This window comes from Cibotium barometz, chromosome 7 (genome assembly GCF_041138505.1).
Source record: "Cibotium barometz isolate CiBa-2024 chromosome 7, ASM4113850v1, whole genome shotgun sequence".
NCBI classification, from domain to species: domain Eukaryota; kingdom Viridiplantae; phylum Streptophyta; class Polypodiopsida; order Cyatheales; family Cibotiaceae; genus Cibotium; species Cibotium barometz.
In genome coordinates this window covers 8,642,207-8,666,909 of record NC_141052.1, presented here as the reverse complement: position 1 = coordinate 8,666,909, position 24,703 = coordinate 8,642,207, and the positions used below count along the sequence as shown (strand labels likewise).

The window sequence follows — 24,703 nt, the reverse complement described above, 5'->3', positions numbered from 1 at the left end:
CTCCATATCCTCTTCTCCTATGGGATATCCTCGGCTCTTCCAATCCTTAAGGTGATGGGAGGATACCCTAAGATGGCCAAGCACAATACGCATAGCATGTAACCTGTGTATTTGTATGTATCCAGGGATCTCAATGACTCCATCCTCAGAGAGTCTCAAGAAGTGACCTTTGTAAAACTCACACTTCTTAACAATCTCTAATGGCAACACCCATGTCCGATGATGTGTAGTAGATGCTACTACTTAAAGTTAAAATTGGAATAGCTTCTCAAGATAGCCGGAACAGCCCTACAACTGCAAGAAGATAAAGAGTGTAAAGATCCAAGTGGGAGGTTCCACAAAAGCTATGAAAAAACAAAAGGTAGATAAATAGGCACCAAAAAAGGTATTGGGCAGCACAGGGGAAAAAAGAGATGCTAGATCAACGAGATGCAATGGGCAGGTACTATAAAAAGGGAAGAAGAAGCACGGTAAGATGGGCAAAGCAGTAGGAGAGTTGGTAAGAGACTAAACTCTTGATCGGAGGGTCTTGGGTTCAATCCAGACTTGCCGTAGCTGATTGTTAGATTTTAGAGAGAGAGAGAGAGAGAGAGAGAGAGCATCTACTACAGACCCAATGGGCCTATGAGACCAAAGTGGTACAATAATGTCCATGGCAAGCCATAGGAGACAGCTAAGTGGAGAAAGCATGGGAAAAGGGTGGTAGCACATGTTTGTATATTTAAAGAGTATTTACATATTATAGGATTGTCCCAAAGCCATATTCTATTATTTTTTTTAATCCCTAAAAATAGATCCTTCTATTAGTTAAATGTGAAATGGATCTAGACCAAAGATCAGGCAATCAACACAAAGTCCACATCTAGCATCGATTTGATGGTTATCACACACATATAAGAAATCCATGTGACTATGAAGAAAATAGAAGAAATCCATATGCACATGTAGTAAGAAGGTATGTGCATAAGACCTAAGTGATTTAACCTCTCACCAATGAGGATGGCTATCAAGCTTGCTATGAGCCCTAGACCATGAAAAGCCATCTCCAAGAAAGGAGCCAAGAGTACATGTAAATGTCCAAGATATGAATGATCAAAAGATCCCTACAATGAATCCAAGGCCCTATTTATAGTAGCCTTGTCCATGGCCCATTATTTACCTACTTTGGACCTTAGCTTATGCTTCATTACAAACCATTCCTTCCCAAAGATTTTGTCCTCAAAATCATACAAGATATCTATAATTCAACATAGCCTCAAATAAAATCAATGGAAAGTGGTGAAGGCCCCAAATATGCTCTCCAAATGTAAGGAAGTCCATGAGTCTTCATCTCCAATGCATATGTGTGGGACTATTATGGCAACCCTTGTTGTAGCTGAAATTCTTTGGAAGATTCCTCATGAAAACTCCATGAAATAAGCTGCCAATGATGCATACATTTAGCCAATCATGTCCCGCATCATATTCTTCCATTATGATGACCAATGAAGCTTGTTGGAGTAGAGCATCGACCCCAACAATGGACCTCACCAAAACTGTCCAAAAATTACAGCATGCATATAATCCCAAGTATTGCCCATTTTCTCCATACAAATCATGCCACTTAGTCAAAACACACCTTCCTCAAGTAGGCCATGTTGTTGCACATACTCCAAAGATTGCCAAGTAGTCTCATCCATGGGCAATTACTTCCACTTAACAAGGAATTCTTCAATGTTCCTATTCCTCAACTCCCTTGTCCTCTTGTCCACAATCCTTTCCGGCTCATATATGATCTCCCCTTCTTCATCCATGCATGGTAGCTCTTCGATCTCTTGTGGAAGATTATCCACAAACCTCTTAAGGTTGGAGTCTGGACACATGAAACACATTATGAATTCTTGTAGAAAAAGGCAAATCAAGCTCGTAAGCCAAGTCACCCACCTTCTTGACTACCATGTATGGACCATAGTATCTATGAGCCAATTTTGGAATGGAGTTCCTTTTAGGATGTTATGACGGCTCTTAGGAAGCTTTAGTAGCACATAGTCACCTTCTTCAAACTCCATCTTACGCCTATGCTTATCCGCATTTGCCTTCATGACCTCTTGAGCCTTCTTCATGTTGTCCTTGAAAAGTTGAAGAAGCTGTCTCATCCTTTCTAACTCTTTCTTGGCCAAAGAATAAACCATTTTGTCCTCATGAAAGAGGATAGATGACACATGTACTTGATACCTATAAAGAGCCTCGAAAGGTGACATCCCAATACTCAAGTGCTTGCTTAAATTGTGACAAAATTCATCAAGATAGAGTCACTCATTCCAAGATGTTTGCATATCATGACAATAGTGTCTCAAATACACTTCAAGCCATTTGTGTGTGCACTCCGTTAGCCCATCCGTTTGAGGGTGATAGGTTGTAGATGGAGTGATTTGGGTTCCCATGTTCTCATATAATGTCCTCCAAAAAGTACCCATGAACTTGGTATCCCTATCACAAACTATGTTAAGTGGCAAACCATGTATCTTGAATACATGTTCCATGAATTGATTGGCAATGTGAGAGGCTCCATAAGTGATCTTTGAAGCAATGAAATGGACTGATTTGGTGAGTCTATCCACCACCACAAATATTTGATCCCATCCATGCTTTGTCCTTGGTAGACCCATAATGAAGTCCATAGAAATGTGAGTCCATTTTCCATCTAGAATAGGCAAAGGATAAAACAATCCACCACTTGGAAGTTGCTGACTATCCTTATTCTTTTGGCAAGACACACATTATTCCGACACAAACTTCTTGACATCTCTTCACATGTCTTTCCAATAGAAGCTCTTACTCACTTTGTTAAAAGTTTAAGCACACCAAGATGGCCCGAAAGTGGTAAAGAATGCATCTCATAAATCACCTTGGAAATGTAGGATGATGTAGGAACCAAGTACACCTTATCCTTGTGCCATAGGAGACTGTTACGAAGCTTGTAATGAGGAAATTCTCCATCATCTCCTTGCTGTAATTTTCTGTAAATATAGGCAACACCTTCATTGATAAGATATTCCTCTTGAATCCCTTTGATCCATTCACTATACACTCTTCTATAATTGAAGTCATAGTGCAAGCCCACATTCTTGACAATGCATTCGCAATTACATTGTCCTTCTTGGGTGTGTAGGATATCTCAAAATCATACCCTTGAAGGATACCCAACCATCTCTTTTGTTTGGGAGAAAGATTGGGTTGGGAGGAAAAATTTCATCACCCTATGATCACTTCTCGCCTTGAAATGTGCACCATAAAGATAGTGATGCCATTTCTTGATTGCATGAAGTAGGGCCAAGATTTCTTGCTCATAAACATGCAATCCCATCTCCTTCTCAGGAAGCTTTCTACTCTCGAATGCAATGACACCATGCTCTTGGTATAAAACTATCCCAAGCCCTCTTCCACTTGCATCGGCTCTCACAGAAAATGTCTTTGAGAAATCAGAGCAAACAAGAATAGAAGCCGATATAAGCAAGGTTTTGAGTTCACTGAAACTCTTGTCAACTGTGAGGATTATGTTGTTAATCCCTCATGTTGTGTACTAATTACTACTTAAGTAATTAACTTAGAACAAGAACCTTCAGGAGAACACTTGAGATAAGATTGAATTGACTTGTTGTATTAAACTGAGTACAATAGGTCTCTTATATAGGAGATGAAGAGACACATTTGAAGAGACATGTCCTTTGACGAAAGGACATGACCCTAGACGAAAGGGTACAACTTTAGGCTATGGATGTGTCTATTTGATGTAGAGGCACAACCATTCATCAAGGGATACAACCATTCGTCGAAGGGATGTGGCTATTCGATGAAGAGGTACATCCTTTGGCGAAGAGTCGCAACCAGTCGAGGGTAGGGGTTCCCTTTGGTTGGTTACTCTTTGCATCTGCAACAGGAATCAGCAATGAAGAGAGAATCTGATACATAAATACGTCACAATCGTGACATTCCCTCCCATTTAAAATAAAACCCATGTGTCAAATGATAGACATCCGTTTGTCAAAGAAATCCTGAAGAAGGTTAGGGTACTGCTGCATTTCTTCATCTGTTTGCCAAGTGGAATCAGACTCATCCAAGTCCATCCACTTCACAAGAAATTCTGTAGTTAACTTTCTTCTTGTTTCCTTCTGTCGTACGTCAAGTATTACTTCTGGAACAAGGATAATATGGTCATCTTCAATTTCTAGTACATATGAAGATAAGTCTGGAATAGGTGAATCTCCTTGAACATACTGTTTGAGCCAAGAAATGTGAAAAGTCAGATGAATCTTTCCCCATGAAGGTGGAAGTTCCAACTTATAACTGACAGCTGAATTTTTCTTAAGAATCTTGAAAGGCCCATAGAAGCGAGGTCGCAACTTTGGAAAAACTGACTTCACTGTTTTGTAGCAGTGAGGTGCCACATATAACAAGACCAAATCTCCTTCTTGGAAATCTGCATGTCGACGATGCTTGATGGCCTGTTTTTGATATTTTTGTTGCACATGGACCAATTTATCTCGAACTTGCACAAGCACATCTTGCATCTCTTGAACCAACTGATCTGCCAACGCCACTTTGTGTTGTAAAACAAAGTTTGTAGGCACAATAGGAGTATGCCCATATGCTGCTTGAAATGGAGTTAATCCAATTGTTGAATGATGGGAATTATTATAAGCAAATTCCACGAGTGGTAAATAATCTTCCCATGATGCCAGACGGAATTGAATGTAATATCGAATCATTTCTTCCAAAATCTGATTGACTCATTCAGTCTGTCCATCTGTTTGAGGATGATAGGCTAAACTGAATAACAAATTCATGCAAAGAGATTTGAACAAAGACGTCCAAAAATGTCCAGTGAACTTTGGATCTCTGTCAGAGATGATGGTCTTTGGCAAACCATGCAATTTGAAGACATGTTGCACGAACAATGACGCCACCTCTGGGGCTGAAGCGGCTTTCTTGCAAGCAATGAAATGCGCCATTTTGGAAAATCGATCAGCCACCACAAGAATCTGAGCATTGCCTTTGGATGAACGAGGCAAGGTGGTGATAAAATCCATACTGATACTTTTCCATCTCTCATTGGGAACTGGCAACGGTTGAAGTAACCCTTGAGGAAGTTGTAGAGAGGCTTTCATTGTTTGACATGAATGACAAGCTTTGACAAATTTGATAACATCTTGCTGCATCTGAGACCAGAAGTATGTAGCAGACAAAAGCCGATGGGTGAGAGCATAAGGAACTTCATGATGCTCTTGAATAAGAATCTTCCGCAATGAAGAATTGTGAGGCACACAAATGCGATCAGAAAAGAACAGCAACTCATCCATGATAATGTAGGCTGCAAACATGTTCATTTCTGCAGGACTAGAATTAGAAGATTTGAGAGCACGAAACGCATCTCCAAAATCTCTATCAGTCAAATACTCATTTTTGAAACAAGCAGGGATTTCCATTTGCACATCTGTGATGGCAAAAGTAATGGCTCGAGGCATGCGGCTTAAGGCATTTGCAACCACATTCTGAAGACCAAGAACATACTGAATAATCATGTGGAAATTAGCCAAGAATTCAACCCATCTGCCTTGTCGAGAGTTCATAACAGGCTGAGTGAAAATGTACGTCAGAGATTGATGATCTCTACATACAACCGAATCTCCTCCAAGAAGATAATGTCTCCATGTTCAATAAGCATGCACGATTGCCAAAAACTCCTTATCATACACAGGACACCTGCTTTGAATGGCTGAAAACTTTCTGCTATCAAAAGCAATGACATGATCTTTCTTCATCAAAACTCCACCAGAAGCACGATCTGAGGCATCTGTCATTACATCAAAGGGCTAGGTGGGATCTGCAATGGCCAAGAGGTTGTCGTCAAGGCATGCTTGAGATCATTGAAGGATTGCTCAGCTTCCGAAGACCACTAAAGTTTGTCCAGCTTTGTCAGTTCTGTCAAAGGGGCAGCAATCTCCGAAAATCTATGCATCTTGTTGTGATTATAGTTGCCAGGCGTTTCAGAAACGGCAGGTATGAAACGGGTTTCATACGTTTTGAAACGTTTCATAAAAGGTAAGAAACGGGTACAAAAAGGTTTCATACAAAATAGAAAAAGCATGTATATTTTTTACTTGAAATATACAAAAGAAAAAACTGTTGACATAACTTATAACAGACTACATTGAATTCATTTCAATAAAAACAAAATACATGTAAGATATGATGATATCACAAATCACGTGGGTGATCACTGATGACTAAACAAAAATCAAAAGGATCACCACGTGGGTGATGAGTCATGACTCAAAATCCAAGATCAAAATAAATAACATGTCCAAAGTTCAAACTAAATAACATGTCCAAATAAAATGATACTGGCAGCTGCTAGCTACTATCTGCATCCTCATGCTCATCCTCATCTGCATCTTCTGCCTCTGCAGCCTCACTCTCAAGGTCATTGCCGGTAGCCGAGTCCTCAAAGGCCTCATCCTCTAGAGGTGCAGGTGCACCACTAGTACTAGCCTCTCGAGAAGATCGTGTAGTGCGAGCCGCAGCCATGATCTCCTCATAGAGCATAGAATATATGTCTCTCTCCTCCTGAGGAATGTCGGAAATCTCCTTGCACTTCATGATATCAATCTTATCTGGATTCACTTGGCGAGGCTCAATGGGATGACCCTTTTGTTCTAGCAATCGGAGATTGCAATGACAAAAGACAAGCCTCTCTGAGGAGAGTCTATTTCTCTTTTTCGTGTGAAAAAGAGCCCATGTACTCCAGTTTCTCTCACAAGGCCCTAAACTGCAATCCTGGGAGAGAACTCTCAATGCAATCCGTCTCTACATTGTACAAAAAAGAATGTTAAGTTAGAGTCAAAAAGAGAGTAGCATTTGAATGTAGATTTTGAAAGAGTAGGACTCACGAGACAAAGATACAAGATTCAAGAATCAAGAAACCTTACCAAGTTGGGTGTCCCAATACCGTATTTCTCCCACCAAGACACTGGCTCCAATTGTGTCTCCCTGAGCAATGCAGTAGCTCGCCCAAACATATGGCTACCGTTGCGGTAAATGAGAAGCTCATCCTCGAGCTTTCTCATCAGCTGTATATCACCTCCCACTCCCACCAACTTGGTAATGTACTCGATCCATCCTGACTCTAGCTCCTCATTGAGGTATTGCTCCTCATTCCTCCAAAGGAGATGCAAAATGTGAGCAACAGCATGGATTGGCCTATGAAACCAATCCCAACGCCGATTCCAGATCTCCTTAATATCTTGAACTCTACATGTAACATGTGACATACATAAGAGATCAAGATTTATAAAATAACTTATAGGAAGACTCAAGAGAAAGACTCAAAGACTAAAGTTAAAGCCCAAGGGTGAGCACCTGTCACGCGACAAGGTAGTGAAATCATTGAGAGCTTCACCAATTCTGTCCATGAACTCATAAAGCAGCCCAATGGTACTTCCCTCCATGTCTGTGAGCCGAAGGACACTATACATGGGCTGAAGTGCCTTCACAAGTCCCTCTGCATCCTGCCACCAAGTATCTCTCATGACCATACGAGAGAATGCTATAGACTTGGGGTCATCCTTGTCCTCCCATGCTGTCCATTCACGACACACAACAATGCGTAATAAGCCATGTCGCACTCTCACTAGTCTCTCCACCACAATAAACATATATGCAAACCGAGTTTTGGAGAGCTTTAGAAGCTCAAGATCACTATTGGCCCTGTACATGCTCAAAACCTTTGGCCTCTTTGTGACAAAGTTCACCATGGTAGATGCAACTGAAAATACATGGCTCACCCAATCAAGCTTCCCCACATCCTCAATCATCAAGTCAAGGCTGTGTGCTGCACAAGGTGTCCACACAATCTTGGGGAACTCCTCCTCTAACATCCTGCCCATGGATACACAATTGGACCCATTGTCCGTGATCACCTGCACAATGTTATCAAGCCCAATTTCATTGATTGCCTGGCGCATGTGGGACATAATGAACTCCCCTGTAACCACTATCCCTGGCACCGATGCATCTATGGCACGAATGAACATTGTGCCTTTGCAGGAGGCATAGTTGTCACGGTACGAAAATACGATACCGTACGGTACGATACCGTACGGGAATATTCGGTACGATATGAAATTTTGGGATACGGTACGATAAAATACGGTTTTTTAAATTAAAGAACACCTACAAACATAGACATTTTCAATTTGGAAGGGTAGAGTCTAGAGAAGTTGTTTCAAACCAAAATATCATTAAAAACAACTAAACAAGTTTGAAGTGACAAACAAAAGTACATAAGTATAGAGGTGCGATGCGATCATGCGCGCTAGGCGCGAGTACAAAAAGAAAGGCTAGAGCCAAGGCCCAAGGAGAGACTAGACAAAGGCATCACTATCAGAGCTCTCGCTGAAATCATCCTCATGAGAAGAGGACACATCAGTGGCCTCGCCGAAGTCGCCATCGCTAAGAAGGTTGCCCTCATCATCGAACTCGGGCTCTCTAAGCTCATGTGAGAAGCCAAAGGGAGCATCCTCATCTGCAAGAGCAAGTGTGGAGCTACCCGATCCACGCCGCACATAGGTATGCACTATGTCCCTGGGAGCACCACGAACCGTGCATCCACGGCTTCCTACTTGCACTCCTCTGCCACTACCTCCACGCCCACGACGAGTGCGAGTAGGTCGTCGATCAAATGACTCGAGCTCTCGATAGATCTCTGCATAGATCCTCTCCTCCTCCTCATCCTGCACTTTGTTTACACTCTGAAGAGTGTCCCCTGTGAGCTTGAATGCATCCACATTCACCTACATTGTACAATGATCAAGTGACAAGCAATGTATTAGAATTTGGTTCCAAATTTCAATAAACATTGAAGTTTGAAATTTGAATGCTTATAACTTATAACTTATAAGTTGTAACTTATACCTGTCTCGCTGATTCCATCTTTTGCATTGCGCGCAGCATGCGCAAGTTAGCGCGGCAATACACTAGCCGCTCTAACTGTTGCGTGCTCAAGCGATTACGTAACTTCGTGTGTACAAGTGAGTAGGAACTCCAGTTCCTCTCACATGCACCTGAAGAGAAATCCTGAGCTAGGATTCTCAAAGCCACCTTTTGGAGGCTTGAGAGCGCATACCCAAATGTCTCCCACCAAAAGAGGGGCTTCACAAGGGATTCCCTCTTCCAACAGGTAGTAGATGCAAACGCGGCTCCTCCCCTTTGGTCATTGTAGCTTATGAGCTCCTCAAGGAACTTCCCATGGCGATCCTCCGGCAATGCTTTGGGCAAGTAAGCATCTCGGGCTTCAAGTAGCTCCACGTTGGTGAAGAGGGCGGGTGATTTGTAAGCCGGATGCAATAAAGCGGCAAGACCATGGATAGGTCTTCGCATCCACTTCCATCTCTTCTCCACAATGGCCAACATACCATCGCGCTTCTCCTCGTCGATGGAAGGAGAAACGCGTAACTCTGCTATGGCCTCTCCCATGAAGTGAACAAGAAGGCCCATGGTGGCTCCCTCCATGTCGGTCATCCGCAATACCCTATAGAAGGGTGTGACCGCAATGACAATAGTGCGGACCGACTGCCAAAACTCCTCCTTTAGGCAAAGCCGTTGCATGGCTTTGGCCTCCGCCGATTCTCGCTCATCCCACTCATTCCACATTGTGGAGACCACTGTTTGGCGAAGGGAGGATTTCACATCGTGGAGGCGCTCCAAGACGAGCCACATGTAGGCGAAGCGTGTAGATGAAGGCTTCTTCAATTCCAACTTGCTATGTTCGCGGAACATGGCAAGCACCTTCACCTTTGTGGTGAAGAAGGTAACAATAGAGATAGCTTCGGTCATTACTTCCTTCATCCACACTAACTTGCCCATATCCTCCATGAGCAAGTCAATGCAATGGGAGGCACAAGGCGTCCATACTATGGAGGGATAGTCCTTCTCGAGCAACTTCCCCATCCGACGGCAATTTGAAGCGTTGTCGGTGATGACTTGCACCACGTTCTTCGATCCAACCTACATGTCACAATGCACATGAATGGATGCAATGAGCGTATGCCGTATGAGACTTGAGTCATGACTCATGATATAGCCACATATGATCATATGATTCATATCACATATACCAAAGCCTAAACTTTAAAGACTTTAGTGCAATTTGAAAGTTGAAACTTACCTCCATGATGGCTTGCTTGATATGGCGATATATGAATGCACCCGATGTTTTCCTCCCCGCCTTTCCGGAATCCACGCCCCGCACAAAGTATGTGCCAAGAGGGCAAGAGACAAGTATATTGATGATGCCTCTCTTCTTCCGGTCACTCCATCCGTCGGAGAGGATGCTACACCCATACTTGGACCATGCCGCCCGCACCGGATTGAGAGATCTATCGATTCTTTCCCTCTCGTCCACAAGCCTCTTCGTGCGCATGTCATGATAGGAGACGCCGGTCCATCCTTCACATGGGCCCACATTTGCAATGGCTTTCACCATTGACTTCCATTGATCTACCTTGAGCACATGGAATGAGAGATTGCACTCAATAATGGTGCGTGCAATCTCTATATCCGCTAGCCGTTGCCGTTCTCGGAGATGTGATAGAGAAGAAGAGAACCCCCCGGTGGCTTGGGCTAGAGTGGCTTGCCTCATGGGAGACTCAAGCCTTTGTCTCTTTGAGGAGGCGGCGGCGGAGGCGGCACCGATGGAGGTGGCACCGATGGAGGCGGCGGGGGAGGATGTATCACAAGGCGGGGAAATGACCTCATCATCCGCCCTTGAGCTTCTACCACTATCATAGTGAGCACCCAATCCACCCTTGATCTTGTTGAAGATCTCATCGGATATAGCAAGGGGGACTTCCTTGCATGGCGCAACTTGCCCTCCCACCTTTCCAACATGTTGGAGAAGCCTAGTAACTCCACTTGTGTATTGTTTGCCACAATACTTACAAGTCCACCTATATGACTTGGACTTTCCATCGGCTTTCTCTACATGGATAGCATGCACATTGAAGGCTTCATTCTTCTCCCTTGTCATTGTAATAGAGAGAGAGAAGTTAGAAGATTCAAGAGATGGATAGGCTTGAGAGAGAGAGAGAGAGAGAGGCTTGAGAAAATGAGAGTGAGGCTTGAGTCTTGACTCTTGAGAGAGAGAGAGCCTAAAGGCTTGAGAGAGAGAGAGAGGCTTGAGAGAGGGCCTATGGGGGAGAGAGTGGCTTGAAAGTTGAGAGTTGAGAGAGAGAGAGAGAGAGAGAGGGGGGGGCTTGATGGTCACTTGAGCAAGACTCAAGAGAGGGGGGGGCTTGATGGCTTGAGTAATGAGCATTGAGAGGCTAGAGCTTTGAGAGAGGCTTAGGGGGTGGGCATTTTATAAGGCCATGTAGCATGGGCCATGGCCAATGGGCACATGGGCCACAAAGCATGCCCAAAACGGCTAGCAAACGGCTACAAAACGGCTACAAAAATGCGCAGTCGGCGGCGGCGCAACGGCTAAAAACGGGCAAAACTGGCATATCGTACCGTACGATATCGTGCGGTATCGTACCGTACGAATCGTACGTACGAATCAATTCGCACGCGTACGAGAAACAACCCTGGCAGGAGGACACAAGAATGTTGTACACATTTCTCTTCCGCACATCTGTCCATCCATCACAAAGCAAAGTACAACCATACTTTGCTCAAGTGGCCTTGAGAGGCTCCATCTCCATCTCCACAGCCAGCCGCTCCTTGCGAAGCTCAGTAGTGCGCAATGTCTCGTAGGAGGGGCCATCCCACTCACACCCAATGCGGGAGATAGCTTTCATTGCCTTCTTCCATTGAGGAGTCCGGCGTTTCCAAGGCGTTATTTTTCCAAGGTTTAGAAACCCGCGTGCTATTTTTCGCCGCCATTTTGCGCGCTTGTTTCCGCCGCCTGTTTGGAGCTGCTCTACCCATCTACCTTGCCCTCTACCCCTCTACCTCCACATCAGCCCTCTACCACGCCCTCTACCTCTACTTGGGGCCTCCACCTTTGCCATCTAAGCTCTACCAAGCAAGGAGGAGTCGCACCTTGCTCGCAGCCTGCAAGACCAGAAAAACAGCCTCCACTTCTCGAATCTCTCCGAGTCTCCCGACCTCGAACCGCACAAGTAAGTTAAGTAACATGGCTCGGACTCCTGATCCTTTTTGGCAGCATGTGGAGCAAGTGGGGGGTTATGCAGGATCTGGTGGCTCCAGGAAATGGAGATGTAGATATTGTGGGTTGGTCAAAACGGGGAGTGTCACCCGTGTGAAGGACCATCTTGCTCATGTTCCAAACAAAGATGTAGGGCCATGCCCCTCTGTTCCTCTAGATGTTCGAAAAAGCCTTGAAATGTGGAGGCGAAAGCGTTTGGCCATTCCCGAAGAGGAAGTATCCACAGCAATGGGTGGTCAAGAGCATGAAGCTGGTTCAAGTCAAGCAGCAGCAGCAAAGAGGGCCAGAGGCAGAGACACAGGATCAGATTTCTCCTCTACCTTAGTGTCGGGTGTGCATGCAAGGAGGACTCCTTTGCCAGGTGATGTATCACATTCACAAGACACCCCTCCAATAAATACTGTACAAAGGGCTAGCATCCAAGCAAGATTTCAAAAGCAAGCAATTGCAGAGGCAACTAGGGAGCTCACCCGGATGTTCATACGGTGTGCCATTCCCTTTCATGTGGCCAAGACAAATCAATGGAGGAAGACCATGAGGGCCATCAGCCGCATTGGATGCGAGTGGGATGGCCCTACATCTGAGGCTCTGCGGACACGAGAGCTAAAGCGGGAAAAATCATGCATAGAAGTGCAGCTACAGCCCTTGAAGGAAACATGGAAAAAGTATGGCTGCATTGTATTGTGTGATGGGTGGTCAGATGTACGCAGGAGAAATGTATACAATGTTTTGGTGTCATGCTGCAAAGGCACTATGTTTTTGAAAGCCATTGATGCCTCCCTCCCAGGTCTCACAGTTTCAGGTGCATTTATTTGGACACATATAAGGGAGGCTATAGAGCAAGTTGGGCCTGAGAATGTTGTGCAGGAATGTTGTTAATCCCTCATGTTGTGTTTTAATTACTACTTAAGTAATTAACTTAGAACAAGAACCTTCAGGAGAACACTTGAGATAAGATTGAATTGACTCGTTGTATTAAACTGAGTACAATAGGTCTCTTATATAGGAGATGAAGAGACACATTTGAAGAGGCATGTCCTTTGACGAAAGGACATGACCCTAGACGAAAGGGTACAACTTTAGGCTAAGGGATGTGGCTATTCGATGTATAGGCACAACCATTCATCAAGGGATACAACCATTCGTCGAAGGAATGTGGCTATTCGATGAAGAGGTACATCCTTTGGCGAAGAGTCGCAACCAGTCGAGGGTAGGGGTTCCCTTTGGCTGGTTACTCTTTGCATCAGCAACAAGAATCAGCAATGAAGAGAGAATCTGATACATAAATACGTCACAATTGTGACATCAGCAATAGCATCCCAAAAGAAAGCTTCCCTCTTGAGTAGATCGGTAAGAGGTGCCGTAATAGATGCATAGTGCTCCATAAATCTTCTATAGAAAGAAGATCCCAAAAATCCTCTCAATTGAGTTGTATTGCTAGGGGTTGGCCATTCTTTGACACATGCTACTTCCTTTGGATCAACCCTAATGCCCTTCTCTCCCACCAAGTGTCCGAGATACTCTACTTCATTGACCATGAATGCACATTTGCTCTCCTTTGCATAAATCTTGTACTTTCTCATCATCTCAAACACTTGTTACACATGATATAAGTGCTCTTCCTTACTCTTGCTATAAATAAAGATATTGTCAAATAACACTAGCACAAACTTGAATAGAAAAGGAGCCAATATCCTATTCATCAAAGCTTGGAAAGTGGCCGGGGCATTTGTAAGACCAAAGGGCATAACCATAAAGTAAAACAATCTCCTTTCGGACCTAAATGCCGTCTTCTCCTCATCACACTCCTTCATTCATATTTGATTGTAACCCGATCTTAAATCAATCTTAGTGAAGAACTTTGCACCTTTGAGCTCATCAAGGAGATCATCAATACGGGATATTGGGTGATAGTGACTTTGTTCAAGTCATGGTAATCAGTGCACATACGAAAGGACCCATCCTTCTTCTTCACCAATAGAACGGAAAATGTATATAGAGATCGTGAGGGTTTTATAAGACCCATGGTAAGCAATTCTTGTACTTGCTTTGCTACTTCCTCTCTTTCCACCTTAGACAAACGGTAAGGAGGCTTGTTCACCACCTTTGCATTTGGTTCAAGTATAATAGCATGGTCAATATCCCTCTTGGGTGGCAACCTCTATGGCACTTGAAAAATGTCCTCATACTCTTTAAGAAGAGTCACCATATCTTTGTCCATTTGCTCTATGTGCAGTCCAATACCATCCATCCCCTCTTGAACAACATGTAACACATAGATAGTGCCAAGAGTCTTGAGTTCCTACTTGAGCCGCTTTGGAGTGATCAAAGGGAGTCCTTTTGATGCATTTCCAATCAATACCACTTGATGTCCATCATGTGAAAAGCTCATAACACCTTGTTGAAGGTTCATGTGAAAATCACCAAGCGAAGCTAACCAATCACACCTCATAATCACGTCAATGGGACCCATGTCCAAGACCACCAAATCACCTTCCCAAGTGTATGAAGAAGATAATACCACTTGTGTAGAAGAGCAAACCAATGTCGCCTTTTAATTTTTCCCATTTGCCACTTGGACTTGGAAGGTTATGGATAGCTCCGTTGGAGATAGTTTGAGAGAGTTGATGAATTTAGAGCTGATGAAGCTATGTGTACTCTCGAAATCCACCAAAATGCAAGCAACTCTCCCATTAATGGTTCCCACTAATTGGACTCTTGCATCCTACCAAAAGTTCTTGAGAAATAGAGCATACGAAGCTACGTGTACTGCACTTTTGGATGTATCACCTCCCAAAATACTTACATGACTCTCTCCACTCGGATCAAATGGAAACTCGCCCTCTTCTTGTGTGAAAGAGTGATCCTCTAAGGTATCATCATGTGCCTCTTCAATGCAATCTTCATATTCCTCCACCTCATGAGATTTCTTTCAATCATCCTCTTAATCAATAAGAATCATAGTAGCCGTCACCTTCTTTGACTTGCAAACATGCTCGGGTGACCACTTCTCTTTGCATTTGAAGCATAAACCCTTGCTCCTCAACTCTTCAATTTTTTTGGACCATCCATCCTTTGTGTCTTCTTGAAGGGTTGAAAAGTCTTCTTGACAAACACAATGTCTTTCTTTGCATCATTTTGAACTCCACTCTTGGACTATCCACCACCAAATGATGAAGGAACTCTAGGAGTAGAAGTGGGTGTTGTGGAAGGAAAACTTCTACCAATATTTGAAGAAATATTGGATGGTTTTTGAGAGGGTATGATGGGTTAAGATTTCCTATACTTGGCTCATAAAGCTCCGCTAGCCTCATAGCCTCCTTGATGGTGCTACGTCTTTGTGCCGACACATCCGCCTTGATGTAGAAATTCAACCCATGAATAAACTTCTTCATCTTCATTTGCTCATTAAGTCCTTCCACAGACATGGATAACTTCATAAAGCTTTTTATGTACTCCCTTACTACCATGCCCTTTTGAGAAAGCTCATACCATTGCTTATAGTATCTATCAAGCACCAAAGGTTAGATAAAAGTCAAGTTCATCTCCCTTTTTAAATCATCCCATGAGTGTGGTACATTCCCATGCTTAACCAAATGTCTCCACCATTGGTGAGCATAATCTTCCAAATGTAAGGAGGCAAATTGTACTTTACCTTGCTCACTCTTAGGGTACAGCTAGAAATAAGTGTCTAGCTTGGTCAACCACTCCTCCAACTCATGCAAAGCGGAACCATCACCCTTGAACTTGGAGAGAGACACCTTGACCTTGATATCTTTGGAAGCATTGGAAGTAGGATTCTCATGACGTGGCTTGTCCTTTTGTGATTACATATAAGCATTGGCAAATTGAGCAAAGTCTTTGTACTCCTCCTTAATAAAAGAAGGCAATTCTATCCAACTATCATGAGCTTCCACTTGTCTTTGTGCAAAAGACATGTGCTCCCAATCATGATCAACCCCATCCTTATCCCCAAGTATCTCCTCATCTACCATGATGGACTGATTTGCTTTTGAATAAGATGGTATCCTCTTGGCATCTCCATAACATGAATCCATAGACTTGAATGAATCTTGTGGTGGTTTACTATTCACTTGAGAAGTACCCAGCTGGAATGAAAAAGGCCTCAAATCCTTGATGAAAGGTTTCCTAGCATCCATCATAAATCCAAATGAAAGAGCCTTCATAGAAGCCTCTTGCAGAGCTTGTTTACCTCACCATAATAAACTTCATGCATAGGTTTCTTGCCCTCATAAATCCCACCAATTCTATCCACATTAGCTTCTTCATGGTATCAATTCATAGATTGCCCCAATTGATCTTCAATGGCTCTCATTTTGATAGTCATAGACTCAAACTTTGAATTCAAGGTTTGGTTGATGATGTCCAATCTATCCATTAGTGGCTTAAAATCAAGTCTATTCACAAGCAATTCCTGGAGTGTATCATTTGAAATGACTTGCGAACTTTGAAAGGTGTGCTTATGGACACTTCCCACATCAGTATAAACTTCAACTTCCTTTGAAGTTTGACCCATGGATTGAGAGACATTTCTATGAGTGCTTCCCCCAACCATTTGCTCTTCAAGCTCTTCCATTGTATCTCTAGTGCCCTATTTCAGAAACTCCTCCCCTTCCATATCCTCCATTGCCAAAGAAAGCTTTTTAGGTCTACCTCTTGGCTTACCAACCATAGTAGGACTGTTTTGGCAAATTTGCAATAGGATGATGTACGAGTGTCGGATTTGGGTGTTCTAGGGCTCTATAGGAAGGTATTAGGATAAGGAGATAGCCTAGGATGTCACTTTTGGTTCAGTTAACCCTCTATATGCCTCTGTTTTGACTTTTGTCCGCAAGTCAAATGGTGATAGTTTAGCCCACCACTTATACTCCAATGCTCCAAATGAGTTGAAACTTGGTAGTTAAGGTATTAGGCAAGTGGAGAACACAATGGTGAAGCTAAATTTATGATCCGATACTTGGTTCAAATTCTATCCAAACAGGGTATGCGATAGAGAAATGGATCTAACTCCTTAACTCGGAAACCAAACAGGGTGTTTAAGGGCTCTATGGGAAGCCCTAATGATGTGAAATAACTCCCAATATTCAATTTAGACTCAATCCAAATCTCCTCGGACTGAATCACACTTTTCTGAAAACTGCAGATTATATCAGATTGTCAACCGCAAGCAGCCATCTTACAAATCAATGCATGCTTGCATCCCACAGTATATCCAAGGCATCAATATGAATCCAATTAGCATCCAATCAAGGCATTTTGACCAAATTTTGATAAAATTTCGACATGATACTGATGCATTTAGGAGTCAATCTCAATCTTTGTATGAATACCAATGTGCCAAATAATGCCAACTATGCAACCTTGCAAAATCCCATTGATTGTCAATTGCATTTAATTCTATGTAGCAAGTCGATGGAGAGCGCTTGCTTACCGATCCCCCGGCCAAGCCTTCTCACCCTCTTACCAAAGTTTGAAATCCGATGGCAAGAGTTGAGGCCATGTCTTCACTCCATGTACCTAATCCTCCAATGTACCACTTTCCAAAGACAATCATGACACACCGGATTCAAGATATTCTTCCCTTGGCCTCTCCACCAATTGCCAAGGTGCCCTCACCGCATAACTAGCTTTCTAATGGTGCAAGAATCAATGGAAAGCATAGAAATGGATAAGAGCATGAGACACATACCAATGGCATTTATAGAAACACGCCAAATCATTAAACTCATAGATCCAATGCCTTTTGCTTGTCCCAAATGATTCCGGTACAAAACTCCTCACCATGGGCTCAAGAATACAAAGAAAGGCATCCACATTGAGCATAGCATAAGCCATATCCATCATAATGCATCCATTACTCAATGCAATCCCCTTTTTCCATAATGTGGCTTCCATGATTTCCTTGGAAAGTTGATTAGCATGTAATCAAAGGCTTAATGAAAGAAGCGATCAAATCTTGATCAATGAACTGCCAAGAAGATCACCATTGCAAAGCTTGGAGAAGCCATATGCTTGCTCACCATTCAAGAGCTAAAGCTAGTTCCCATGAATAAAGCAAGCACATCTAAGTATGTGATTATGCATCATGTGATTAATACCATTGTATTCATGAGTTAATAGGCATCATGAAGGAATATGTGCAACCCTAGGGCTTCCCATGCATCAAGGAAAAGCTGAGAATAACTAATCTTGGAATTATCCAAGCATATGATGATGAATGACTTGATTAGAGCATATAATCTGCAATTGAATCAAAGTGAATAGAAGGTAACTCTATCTAAACACACGATGATAAAGGAAATCCTAATTTTCTTGTGGAATCCCCAATATGCAAAGGAAGCAAGAAATTGAAGAAATTACAAGCATGAAGAAGTTTAGGTCTTACTTACTCATTGAAGAATCATCACCAAGCATTATGGTGGCCAATGATTGATATTAGGCTTCCCAATCTCCATGCAAATATGCGTCTCTTTGCTGGATATCCTCACGGCCAAATCACTTCAACACTCTCCATTGCCATGCTAATATCATGCCATAAGCTTAGCCAAAGCACACTATAGCCATGGATTGGGAGACGAAATCGGCATTGTTCGCTGGCTTGCAGTTCGCTGGATTACTTCACGGCCATAGCCCCCTTCATAGGCTCCATTTCGACGCTAATCATTAACCATAAGCTTTGCTAATGGTACACTAAGTTTATGCTAGCACATTGCAACCAACAAACCATGGATTGAAGGCAGAAACAACGCAGATCGTTGGCATCCTCACGACTATAGGCATTCATGAAATCCACCATTATAACCCCCTTTGTGAAGCTTAGATTATACCTAATCAAAACCATAAGTTTGGGCCAGGTTTGAACAAAGAATTGAAGCACCAAATCACTCCAAGATCAAGCAAGAAGAGGAACACGTTTTGATTAGAGACACTAATCCAGATTAGTAAAATTTTCCCCAATTTTTATCCAAGTATTCAAATTTTTTATGTAGCTTCCCCAAAATTTAGTCCCAATCAAACCCATGGCCCCAAAAGCTTAGAAACAAACAAAGACAAAGGGATTCAACCATCCAAATTCCCCGTACCCATCTTCTTAATCAAGAAAATCAAGAAAACTCAAAAGATTTTCAAGGAAATTCAAGAAAGTGGATCAAAATCAAAGCTCTGATACTAATTGAAATGGATTTAGACCAAAGATCAAGAAATCAACACATAAAGTCCACATCTAACATCCCTTTGATGGGTATCAAACACATATGAGAAATCCATGTGATTATGATGAAAATAGAAGAAATCCATATGCACATGTAGCAAGAAGGTATGTGCATAAGGCCTAAGTGATTTAACCTCTCACCATGAGGATGGCTATTAAGCTTGCCATGAGCCCTAGACCATGAAAGGCCATCTCCAAAAAAAGAGCCAAGAGTTCATGTAAGTGTCCAAGATATGAATGATCAAAAGATCCCTACAATGAACCCAAGGCCCTATTTATAGTAGCCTTGCCCATGGTCCATTATTTACATGTTTTGGACCTTAGCTTATGCTTCATTACAAAATGAAAAAAACCAACCACCACCAACATGTTGAAATACATGCTCAGAACCTCCAAAAGTGGAAAAATACTGGTGAGGGTAGTCCCCTCCATGGCTGGCCGCTCTCGGAAAAAACTACCTTTTACAAAAGGGGAAAAGGGGGAAGAGGGGGTCCAGGCACAGCGCGGGGGGAGGGAGGGAGGGGGGACAGTGGCCTGTTGTGCCAAGTACAATCACCGGCACTGTCCTCCGAGAGGAAGGGGCCTTGATGCCAACTGCCTAGGAAGGCCTCTTGATCTCCCCGACGGTTCCCCCACTAGCCGCCGAGGGTATGAATGATATCTATCTGTCCATATGGCACAGATTTGGGGGGGGGGGGGGGGGGGCGTTGTCAATGGCTCCTCTCCACCATGCCCGCCAAATGTGCCATGCTGCAATGCTCCTGATGATCTTCTACCTCAAACATCTTAATTTCAGTGTCAAGTATCAGTCGCCAGTGCCCTCCTACCAAGAAGTTTGATATTCTCACTATGATTCTGAATGAGAAATAAACGCAAGTCAATACTCACACTCTTGCATCATGTTGGGGGATGGAGAAAGGCACCTTCCAATACATGATTGCCGATAAACCAGGAACTGAATTGCTCCTTGAACCAATGTATTTCTTGAAGAGTTTCATCTATCATCATGTAGCATGACTTTGAACCTGAAAAGAAAGAAAACCTCATTAAAGTTCCATTGAGCCAATGACATGAGTCGTTCTGCCTTACTGACTAATCCCAGTCTCCACTTAGACACTGTTAATCTAAACACTTGCCTTGAGAAACACATTGGATACATCTCTACACATGTTCATAATGAATGCGAAAGCGAGACAATTATGTTCTCATAACCAAATACTGACAGATCAGGTAGTTGTCAAGTTTAATCTGCAGCTAAGAGTCCACATACATGAGAGTGAGACATTAATTCAAACAAAGACCTACCAGTCATTAATCACAATGAGCGAGTGTGGTGCACTTCAATGAGGGGGCAGTTGCGTCCAGATGAGCTGGCCATGGTGCCCTTGAAAAGACATGAGAGAGAGAAAAAAAGAAGGTGCACAGGCCGCCGCGGGAGGGAGGGAGGGGGGGAGAGGGGGGCCGGGCACGTTTGAAGTGTGAATAAGGCAGGTGCCAAAAAGAAAGTTGAACAGGCTGAAGGGTGAGGCCAAGGAGCATGGAAGGAGTGGGAAGGAAGAGGCACCCTTTGATTGTCCCTCACCTCTCCTCCGCCTTCTGTCCTGATCAAAGCAAGCCCCTGCACCCCCCTTTTTCAGTCTTTGCAGCGTTCCTGCCATCCACGCCCTTGTTTCTTCTCTTTTCTTTCTTATGTTCTTGTGTTTTTCCTCATGCTCCATTCAGCACCCCTACCTTTCCTCTTTCTCACTTGCCCATCTCTTCCCACACTCTCTCTAGCTTCACAATGATACTTTCAAGAGGCAACTGCAAGCATTTTCTGGTCTTACCTCTTTTTCGAAGGACTCCATGGCTGTCGTTCCATCTTCCCCAACCAAGGCCGCCCTCAATTGCAAATGTTCTAAACAGACCTCCAGCTCCTTTCCCTTCATTGGCCTCCCTAAAAGCCATGACCTTGTTCTGCCGCCTCTGGCAAGTCGCCCTCGTGGGCACATCGTGGATACCAGACACTATTTGGGCACTCTATGCTTCTGGACAGGCTCCATAGTGTAGACATGTACACCTCATGCAGGGGACTTACATCTACACCAAGGGTCATGTGGATTGGCACCTCATGGTAGGGGACTTATGTCCTCACCCAAGGCCAGTAGGATGGATCTTGAAGGCTAGGGACTTTGGTCCATGCTCAGATTTAGAGGACCGTATTCCAATTGGCATGGGGACGTAATGTCTACGCCCGGAATGACCGCCACCATCTACAAGCAGGTTGTCCAATACACAGGGTTCACTCTAGGGCAATGTACCCTCAGAAGCTGTCACACAGCTAGAAAGACGTGCGGCTTTTGTGCCCCACTCCACTACGCACTCACTGTCCCAAACAAGGCATAGTGGGTGACTTACTTTTGAGGACCGTGTTGGCCTCCTCAACATCTACACCCCTAACAAGGGCCGCAACTATACAGCTTTTCAAATCTAGGTGCAACAAAGTCTCCCCAGTGCAGATGCATGGTACTTGGGAGGTGATTTTTAAATCAAAGGCTGTTGTAGGTTTGCCAAGGACTAGCAAAGGGCATGATGTTATTTGGGTGGTGGTAGACATTGACAAACATGGCACGATTTTTACCTACAAAAGTGACACTGAAGGCAACTGAATTGCCGCAACAGTTTGTTGAGCAGATTTTCAAGTTGTATGGACTGCCTTTTGATATAGTAAGTGATAGGGACTCAAAATTTTCTCGACATTTCTTGTAGCTAGATTCTAGATTGGAGACTACGTTGAGTATGAGTTCCCCTAATCATCCTCAGTCTGATGGGCAAGCAAAGAGGGTGAATCAGGTTTTGGAGCATATGCTTTGTGCATAATATTGGTATTTTGGAGACTTCCTTAGTCTCGCCCATGTATTTGGAGCATGGATTCTTTCCAAAAAAAAAAATTTGAGGCTGTCTCATCTCGCTTGCTTGATGGGACATGAGTATATCTTGCATATATGGCTTGAAGCTTAAAGTTGTGGACATCTTTTAAGAAGCTAGGGAGGATGTCACCGACATGGACATTTCCTAGTATAAAAGAGACCTAGTGGACTCCAAGACGTGTAAATATTTGGAAAGTACAAGCTCTCAGAATGGGAGATTATCCTGGAATACGAAGGATCACACTCCTAAAATCTAGGAGGGTTACTATTTTTAGCCCGACTCCAATGGAAATTATGTTCGCATCATCATGTTTGGAATTGAGCAAATACCAAGAGTTGCCAAAGTACCTACAACAAATAGGCTACCGGCTGGGATATTTTTAAAGGCAAAGATTATGGGGAGACCCATCTCTTAGATTGGGACATGTGGCAAGAAAGTGGATCAAAGTGAGACACGCGGCCCCACACTTGTCACTTCAGCTATTGTGTGGCTCTCCACTTGTCATTATGGCCTTCACTTTCCAATATTTACTCATGGGAGCCCCAAATCTATAAATTGTAGCCCTCTCTCTTCATTTAGGGAGGTCTATTGCTACAAACTAGTCTCTCTCTCTCTCTCTCTCTCTCTCTCTCTCTCTCTCTCTCTCTCTCTCTCTCACATATTACACCCCCATTATGGTACGGGTTGGAGCTAGACAGATGTGCATTGCATTCTTGTATACCCTACGCATATAGGTTGCATACTGAGCCTCTAGCAGTAGTGCTCCATCCATCACAGCCCCCCACTAGCTCAGTACTTTCATACTTTATTTCATGTTCATTTTGTCCTTTTTTTTTCTGGACATCCAAAAGACCATGACAGTTGTACATTGATTTGTCTCATAGATCGAGTTCGGCCTCTAGTAGACATTCATACACCTCTCTCTCTCTCTCTCTCTCTCTCTCTCTCTCTCTCTCTCTCAGGCTGCCCATGAAGTATACTGACTGTTGGGGACTCCTTTGAAGGCTTCCATTGCGAAGAAATACTGAAGCCATTGTACTTGTTGTACCTGCCCCTATACCAACTGCACCAGTCCATGTAACTGTTGTACCAACCACTGTACCAGCTGCACCAACCCCTATATCTGTTGATGTACTTGTTGTACCGGCTGAATGGAGAGTTGTAGCAGCCCTATTGCATGAAGACTCGTGGTTTTTGGGGAAGGATCAGTACCCACAAGGAGGTATATGGATTATATTGTTGGCTCGGCATTTCTACAGCCTGTGTATTGGCTGAATTTTATGGTTGCCTCGTGTTGGATTGTGTTATGGCACTTGTATATGAATAATCCAACATCTCCCGTGGGGAGAGTAAGGCCCTCAAAGCTTGTACATGATATTTTCTCCTTGGGTAATAAAATACTCCAAAGGGGGTTCGCCCATTCCGGCCTCTATGCGGTGTCAGTAGTGCACATCTCTCTTTTACAGTTATGTGGATTAAGTGGCATATGTTTAAGGTTGTGGCCAACTTTAGTGTTTAATTGCATTAATAGTCAAGTGTTTTGCGAAACCCCCGGGCCCTCTGGAAGCTACAGTGGGACACCGGAGTTAGACACGGGCCTATGGGATAATGCAAGAAGCTCTAGCCTTGGCTCCAGTGAGATCGGTAGATACCGATCGCAGTTGGGAGGTGAGCTAGCCTGCTACCTCATGATTTGGTTTAGGACTAACCTTGGTTTTCAGCTGTGTTTAGGGCAGATTTTGGGAAAGACTTCACACTTGCCTCCATAATTTATACCATTCCGAGTTTCTGTTGCTCTACTTGCAGTGGTGTGAGATCATCACTGAGAGAGAGAGAGAGAGAGAGAGAGAGAGAGAGAGAGAGATCATCTCAACTTAAGGCCAAAATATGACAAATAGGACTAGTAATATCCTAGGTCATCACATGCCTTGTTCAAATGAAACAAAAATAGCATTCAAATAAGCAGATTTCCTGTTGTAAAATGGTTTAAAAAAAGTACCAAAAGCATATAAAAACTAATCACTTGCATGATGTACCTGTCTTTGGATTTTGTAAATGAAGCAAACACCCTTGAGTATCTACACCATGTTCACGCATCCCTTGAGATGGCACTACAAAGTATTTTAAAAAAATGAATTAAGTGCACACACATACAATGCAAAAGTGTGATCCCATAATAAACCTCAAATATGCAAGGCTCCTTAAAAGTAGTGTCTTGGTCAAATATCTGATCCCATGTAATCTTAAATTTGCATTAATAACCAAGCATGCTATTCTTTACCAAAATATGGCCTGCCCTATCTTCACAATCAGAGGCACAATCTACTACAATTGTTATATCACATGTATTTACGGAT

The 24,703-nt window shown here is 43.3% G+C and overlaps 4 protein-coding genes across 9 annotated transcripts in view; all 4 read right to left on the bottom strand.

The window, feature by feature from the left end:
• The window catches only part of LOC147636654 (ribonuclease H2 subunit B), a 122,557-nt gene that overhangs the window by 60,940 nt on the left and 36,914 nt on the right, over positions 1-24,703 (bottom strand). For all 6 annotated transcript variants that reach the window (XR_015266185.1, XR_015266187.1, XR_015266188.1 and 3 more), the window contains exons 2-3: positions 24,383-24,457; positions 20,360-20,461 (exon numbers count right to left, since the gene is read on the bottom strand). Coding sequence is in view for 2 of the 6 variants with exons in the window: in XM_086800120.1 (XP_086656246.1) it covers positions 20,360-20,461; positions 24,383-24,457 (177 nt within the window). In the remaining 4 variants the exon portion in view is untranslated. The remainder of the gene's footprint in view (positions 1-20,359; positions 20,462-24,382; positions 24,458-24,703) is intronic.
• Positions 6,784-8,039, bottom strand: LOC147636657 (uncharacterized). The gene is made up of 2 exons (XM_086799824.1): positions 7,399-8,039; positions 6,784-7,290 (listed from the first exon to the last, which is right to left on the bottom strand). Exons 1-2 carry the CDS (start codon positions 8,010-8,012, stop codon positions 6,948-6,950), a joined length of 957 nt encoding a protein of 318 aa, XP_086655950.1. The 5' UTR covers positions 8,013-8,039; the 3' UTR covers positions 6,784-6,947.
• On the bottom strand, positions 8,096-10,034 carry LOC147636656 (uncharacterized). Its single transcript, XM_086800118.1, has 2 exons — positions 8,953-10,034; positions 8,096-8,831 (listed from the first exon to the last, which is right to left on the bottom strand). The coding sequence occupies exons 1-2, from the start codon at positions 9,985-9,987 to the stop codon at positions 8,403-8,405; spliced, it is 1,464 nt and encodes a 487-aa protein (XP_086656244.1). The 5' UTR covers positions 9,988-10,034; the 3' UTR covers positions 8,096-8,402.
• On the bottom strand, positions 9,987-11,619 carry LOC147636655 (uncharacterized). The gene has a single exon (XM_086800117.1). The coding sequence runs from the start codon at positions 11,351-11,353 to the stop codon at positions 10,145-10,147; it is 1,209 nt and encodes a 402-aa protein (XP_086656243.1). The 5' UTR covers positions 11,354-11,619; the 3' UTR covers positions 9,987-10,144.